This window comes from Crinia signifera, chromosome 12 (assembly GCF_055691185.1).
Source record: "Crinia signifera chromosome 12, ASM5569118v1, whole genome shotgun sequence".
In the NCBI taxonomy this organism is placed as follows: Eukaryota; Metazoa; Chordata; class Amphibia; order Anura; family Myobatrachidae; genus Crinia; species Crinia signifera.
Window position 1 is genome coordinate 22,355,231 of NC_139228.1, and position 6,830 is coordinate 22,362,060.

The 6,830-nt window shown below is 42.8% G+C and overlaps 1 protein-coding gene across 5 annotated transcripts in view; it reads left to right on the forward strand.

The window, feature by feature from the left end:
- Positions 1 to 6,544, forward strand: part of ARID4A (AT-rich interaction domain 4A) — a 63,451-nt gene extending 56,907 nt beyond the window's left edge. For all 5 annotated transcript variants that reach the window (XM_083166623.1, XM_083166624.1, XM_083166620.1 and 2 more), the window contains exons 21-25: positions 218 to 1,369; positions 1,900 to 2,004; positions 2,158 to 2,364; positions 3,448 to 3,594; positions 4,439 to 6,544. In XM_083166623.1, the coding sequence (XP_083022749.1) occupies positions 218 to 1,369; positions 1,900 to 2,004; positions 2,158 to 2,364; positions 3,448 to 3,594; positions 4,439 to 4,542 (1,715 nt within the window). In that variant the 3' untranslated portion in view covers positions 4,543 to 6,544. The remainder of the gene's footprint in view (positions 1 to 217; positions 1,370 to 1,899; positions 2,005 to 2,157; positions 2,365 to 3,447; positions 3,595 to 4,438) is intronic.
- Positions 6,545 to 6,830: the final 286 nt, after the last annotated feature.

A 6,830-nucleotide genomic window follows, 5' to 3' on the forward strand; every position in this document is an offset into this window, starting at 1 on the left:
GGGGGTCATTAACAACCCATGGGAACGTGCATAGCTAATGATATTGAGCATACAAACTAGTCAATATTAAGAACTTACAGTATATAACAAAATAAGCAATATTGTTTGTATTCTTGTTTGGACCGGCCAACATGACCAGTGCTTGACCGGTTATTTGGGTTCACCTTTGCATTTCTGCTGTCCTAGTTGAATTTTGATCCATGTTTCTGATTTGCAGACTCTTCAACATCTGATAGTGATTCAGAGGAAATTATGGAAAAGGTGTCTGTGAATGAGGAGTTTCTGACAATGGTGGAGAAGGAACCTGAAGAGGCTGAGACTTTGCATCATGAGGACACCATTGAGCAAGATACAGCGCCGCAGGTGGTTTGTGCTCCACCAGATCAGGAATCCAGCCCGGTAACGCCGGCACAGACCTTACACCAAGAAGTGGAAAACAGTGAACAAATTGTTCCTATTTATGGAAAGCAAACAGAACTAATAGTAGATGTAAAAGAGGCTGATAATATGCCAAAGCCTAAGGGGAGGAGAAGCAAAACAAAAGAACCTTCTCTGGAGGACACACAACTTCTAGTACCTCAGGAAGATAATTTGGTGGAACCTAAAGTAGAACCTGAAGCATTAGACTTTGCGCCATTTGTATCATTACAGACTAAGGAGTTGCTCTTTGCGCCTGTGGAAGTGGATCTTCCAAGGGACTCACCCACCAAGGAGAAGAAAGGATGCAAGAGGAGACCAGCAGAACAGATCTCTCCAGAGAAAAAGTCACGTGCTGAGTGTGAGCTAGAATTGCCGGTCATCACCGCCGAAGAGAAACCGGTTGTTCTCCGCGAGACTTCGGAACCTTTCAACGTAGCTGAGGAAGAGCAGATGCAGAATGTAAATGAGGACATGCCCTCCTTAACCTCTGAGCTAGATCACCTGCAGAACGCTAGAGCTGAGGAACATGACTTGCCACTGAATGAGATCACTAGGGTGTCCTGTAAACTAGAACCCGAGCATGTAATGCCCGTTATTGGACCAGAAACTCTGGTTTGTCATGAAGTTGATTTGGATGATGGCGACGAACCGGACAAGGTAGAGGAGCCGGTAATAGAGAAGGTAGAGATGGACACACCGGCCATAATTGCACCCACGTTGCCTCCCACTGTTCAGCCTCAGAGTTACTCTGTGACTTCTCCACTTGCACTCAGTCACGATGAGTCTCACAGCACAAAGAGTGAGAGTGACATAACCATTGAGGTGGACAGCGTGGCAGAAGAATCGCAAGAAGGCCTGTGTGAGAGCGAGTCTGCGAATGGCTTTGAAGCCAGCACAACTTCTAGCAACTGCAGCACAACCGTGCAAGAGGCAGAGATGCGAGATAAGTGTAAGTCATGTTCCGTTTACTTTTACTGATGCCCCACTGTTTGTGTATATATTCTAGCAATCCGGCCCCCTGTTACCAGGAAGTAGACGGCACTCCACTGTATTTTATATTGTTAACATTATGAAGGCTTTATTCTGTTCCCCGCAATTACCCAATGTATGTAATCAGACCTGGCCACTGGGCTGCAAGTCTTCAGAACCCAGTGATCAGGTAAATGCCTGTTCCAGCCCCGATACACGGATGCAAATGCTTTCCCAGTCATGCACATAAGGGGAAATCCATTCACAATTGCTCCCCATCTAATGGATTTCACCCTGAAAGCTAGTCTGCTACCTTCTGTGTGAGAAAGAGATGTAGTTTCACTCTCTGCCAGCAGATGGCAGTGTTTCGGAGACTCAAGGACACTAGATAGATAGATGATTATGTGCTCTGTAACATAGGACTCCTTGTTGTCCCCATCTTGTGTATACTCTTACCCAGGATAGTATCTTTTTCTGTAAATAAGTGTTTCTTGTGTTATTCCTTTTTAGGCCATAAGCGGATCAGTGACAGCAGCCTTGGAACGCTGGCAAAGAAACTGAAGCGAACACCAAAGCGAGTGAGCGCATCATGTCCGAGGGAAAAGAATGGACTAGGTGAGCAGCGCACATCTCAGCCCGTGTAATGTATTGGCGGACACTTGTGATTACCACTGTGTTACTGGCTGTACTGGTGATCGCTGTCTACTGACACCTTGTTAGTGACTTAGTTACATCAATAACTGGTTATTTGTGTGTATTATATTGCAGGACAAAGCAGTGACAGTGAGGACCTTTCTGCTCTGGACACCTCCATTAAATGTGCCCCTGATAAGCACATTAATATTCCTAAGCCACAAGAGATCATGAGATCGCCGACCACAGTCACGTCTCCGCATACAAAAGAATTAGAAAAAGACAAACATCGAGAGAAGCATCGGCACTCGCCCAGGGCGTATAAATGGACACTACAGCTCAGTAAGCGATGCGTCTCCTGTCCATGCTTAGTCCTTGCCAGGGAGCGGGATCCCAGCATCTCCAACTCATGCTTAGTCCTTGCTGTGGAGCGGGAGGTCCCTACGTCTCCTGTCCATGCTGAGTCCTTGCTGGGGAGTAGGAGGTCCCTGTGTCTCCTGTCCATGTTTAGTCCTTGCTGGAGAGCAGGAGGTCCCTGCATCTGCTGTCCATGCTTAGTACTTGCTGGGGTGCGGGAGGTCCCTGCATCTCCTATCCATGTTTAGTCCTTGCTGGGAAGCGGGGGGTCCCTGCATCTGCTGTCCATGCTTAGTACTTGCTGGGGTGTGGGAGGTCCCTGCGTCTCCTATCCATGCTTAGTCCTTGCTGGGGTGCGGGAGGTCCCTGCGTCTCCTGTCCATGTTTAGTCCTTGCTGGAGAGCAGGAGGTCCCTGCATCTGCTGTCCATGCTTAGTACTTGCTGGGGTGTGGGAGGTCCCTGCGTCTCCTATCCATGCTTAGTCCTTGCTGGGGTGCGGGAGGTCCCTGCATCTCCTATCCATGCTTAGTCCTTGCTGGGGAGCGGGAGGTCCCTGCATCTCCTATCCATGTTTAGTCCTTGCTGGGGAGCGGGAGGTCTATAGCGTACTATGGCTGCCCCATATTCCTTACACCAGGGAGATGTATCAGGTGTGGATAACCACTGCCCGGCTGATTCATATCCTCCCCTAGACTGCACTGTATGCCCTGAGTGTGGATGAGCGAAGCATAAGGGTCATACATATGACCATCCCAAACGCCCGGTGACGCCGCCTTAGTGTTGGTCAGCCAGAAAGTGAAACTCTGGATTACTGCAACTTTAGCAGCTGGGGAAATAGAGATCATCCGGACCCTGTCCGAGGCCTGTTAGCAGGTGACATTGTACCCATATCGCTCTCCTGGCATTCCTGCCTACCCCACAAGATGGTGATCCTGTTACCACCAATGATCATTATCACTTTCATTAGAGCTACTTATATTAAATAACCGTTTCTGGTTATTATATGTATTGCGGAGAGCAGGTGCTGTCCTAGTGATGTAACTCCTTTCTCCTGTTCTATCTCTTAGGTGAATTGGATAATATGTCTGGCACAGAGAAGATAGTTTTCCTCCAGGATAAATTGCAGGAGATCAGAAAGTACTACATGTCTTTAAAATCTGAAGTAGCTACAATAGACAGGAGGCGGAAACGGTTAAAAAAGAAAGACCGAGAAGGTGAGACACTATTCTGTTTGTGCTACAAAAATGTCCCACAATTATACACAAGTGAATATTACAGTATGTTACTGTTCCTGGCACGCACAGACTAATGGGTTATTATTAACAGCACTCACGCTGAAGCTATTAAAAGGCTACAGTGATTGGCTGGTACTTTATCACTTGTTAAGACTTAATGCATTTGGACAACTATGTTTTTTAAGGGCATTTTTAAAGATGGAGAAACTAGTAGGTGAAAACACGACTTTGCAAAACTGTTTTTGTAAATTGGTAGATAGTCTGGCGGGATTCAGCTCATGGCGGCACCCATATGTAATTTAGCCTCCTCACCCACTGGGAAAGTATATAAACCTAATGTTTGCAAGTTTGATCAGTTGCACCTCTGCTGCATTTAGGAATGCAGTTTGTACTCAAGGATAATGCTCCTGATGCTGGATAAGCAAGCCAGGCTGGGGTTATGTTAAGAGCCATTGGAGTTAATACCAATATTGATTGTCAGAACATGGATTATGTAACCTGCTGTTCTGACCATGCCAGTGACCGAGCTACTGGAGATTCTTATCACACAACGTTTATCTTAACCAATGCAATTTTAGGATGGCAGCTATACATCCGCATGTCACCGGACCAGGCTGGTCCAATGCTGTGGTCCTAAAGGGTTTTTGTAGTCTTCTCAGGACAGTTTATTGCATAAAGCTCTTACACAGGTCAAGAGTTTTCCTGGGTAAAAGGGAAGAACATGTAGACATTGAGTTTTGTAGTTGCAAATACCCCTCCCACAGATGGGGTTAATTCCATATGTTTTGCTGTTGAACTAACTCTTCTTTAATCCTATCAACAGTATCCAATACAGGAGCATCAATGTCCTCCGCATCTTCAGAGACTGGAATGAGTCCCTCATCTTCTTCTCCCCCACAAAACACACTGGCTTTAGAGTGCAGGTGATACGTGCCGCTAACTTCTTCCAGCGGCCGGCTGCCATGGACACTTGCTACGCCCCTCCCCTGCCCCCTTTAATCCTACCACATAAAGCACTCAACCAATTTGATATTGCCAAGGTTTTTTTGTTTTGTTTTTGTTTTTTTATTTCCTCTGCTGGATTGCAAATTATTTTTTTTTTTTTCCATTTCATGTTTTTGTTATTTTGTTTTCTTTTTTTATTTGTTTATAATTAGGGATAGTAGGGGATAGTAGTCCTAGCAGTAAGTCTGCCACAGCGGCTTCTTGGTTTGTCCAAACAGAGGAACGACACTTTTAGGAATTTGACAAATGTCTGAATAATATTTTCAAGAGCTTCCTCCTCATGGAATACGCTCTCCTGTGTCCCAACAAACACACTCAAAGAGAAAAAAAAAAGAAGCAAGTGTACAAAGCAAAGATCGATGCACTATTCCAAATAATGTCACAGCAGCCGCACTTTTTGAGAAAGCTGCATTTTAACGTCCAATGTTTTGGTGTCCATTTCTGAAAGCACTTGCACCGTACAGAACTGCCAAAGTCCGATGTGTTCAACGAGAGTGCCCAGTTTTAAAGCTGTAAGCGAGGCAAAATAAGTTGTGAAAGGGAAACGTAGTAGACTGAAAACGACATGGAAACAAGTCTTCCACTTTTTACAGGAATTTAGAGCACAGAAATATGCAACTATTTTAAATGTTTATTAATGTTTACAGTGGAATTGTGAATGTTTTCAGTGGACTATCTTCTCCCTTGGCAAATCTATTTTGTCTTTTTTCTATGTAATTTCAGAGTTTTTATTTTGTTACAAAAAAGACAAAAAGAAAATATATGACTACAGCGACGTTATTTAACAGGATTTCTAAAGCTGAAATTTTTTTTTTTTGTGTAAAATAAGGTATTATCTTGCAACTTGTTAAATATATTTATTCAGACATTGGATGTTGTATTTTTATGTATTTTTTAAAATATTAATAAATTAAAAAAATGAAGAGAAGGGTCTAGCTTAGTTCTCTCTTCCAATACAACCGTAGCGCTCAATATGATTTTCTGCTCTTTGACCTTTAATACTGAGACGATAACACAGTATTTTGAAATATATTTTTATTTTTTACCTTTTTTATTTTTCTAACAACCTCCTTTTTTTTTTTTTGCTTTTTTATTTTTCCACGTGGCCCTTCATATTTTTTTTTTATTATTATTATTATTTAATATACTGCCAAGTTAAGTTATCTCCAACTGCTAAGATGCAGCATATACAGTAAAACAAAATTCGCTTGAGAGGACAGTACTTCATTCCATAGGCGAAAACATTTTGTAAATACTTCCTGAATCTTGTATTTAAGAGTTTTTTTGCATATACAGTATGTACAAAAGTGATTTTTCTATCAATTTTTTAATTCATTTGTACATTAAATGGGTTTGCAACCCCTTCTTCTGTGTTTAATATGTTGTAGAATAATGTAAATTCTCTAGTCCAATGTTTCTCAACCATCCGCCTTGAGGTACCGTGTCTTGGAGGATAACCAGCTATTCACACATTGAAGTCTAAAAACATCATTGTTTAATAATAATTATTTTTTTTTCCAATGAAGGCTTTCCCTTCACTGCCACAAGGTCCGGCCACCATAGCGGCCCTTGTGACCGTGACGGAATTCAGAGCTCGGTTTTGCTGAGCTGTACGGAGAACGGTGGGGAGACATGACGCTAGATTGTATATCTGAGCTAATGTTCACAAAAACTACGCTAAACACTAGAAATCGGTAGCAAAGAATCAACATGCGCTTTATTTTATTTTACTTTTGCTGCCTTGTAAAGTTGTGAGTCCTGATTCTTTCCAGCACAGATGATTGAACTTCTCAGCTGCCAGAGGGGGTTATACAGAAAGTACTCCTGTAATATGCACTTTTTCTGTCTTTCTTAAGCAACACAGAGTTGTATATGTATACAGCACTCAATGAAGAGCATCAATAAAGGCCATGGTTTAAACTTAGCTTTTTTTTTGCTATTTTATTATATTTTTCAACTTTCGTCATTCAGTGCTTGCTATTCAATTATGTAAATGCTCCAAACAGAGGGAATGCCTTGTGTAGCCGTTCAATTATAGAGACTTCTCGGTATTAGTTTGAGAGATACTCTGTAATACAGAGTAACATCTGGACTACACTGGAAGTAGTATTCAGTAAGTCATTATTTGCCGTTTCGCTTAGATACTTGTTCTGCAGTATAAACTTTGGTACTCTTTACCTAGAAGGGCGCCCATCGTGGCCATCTCGGGC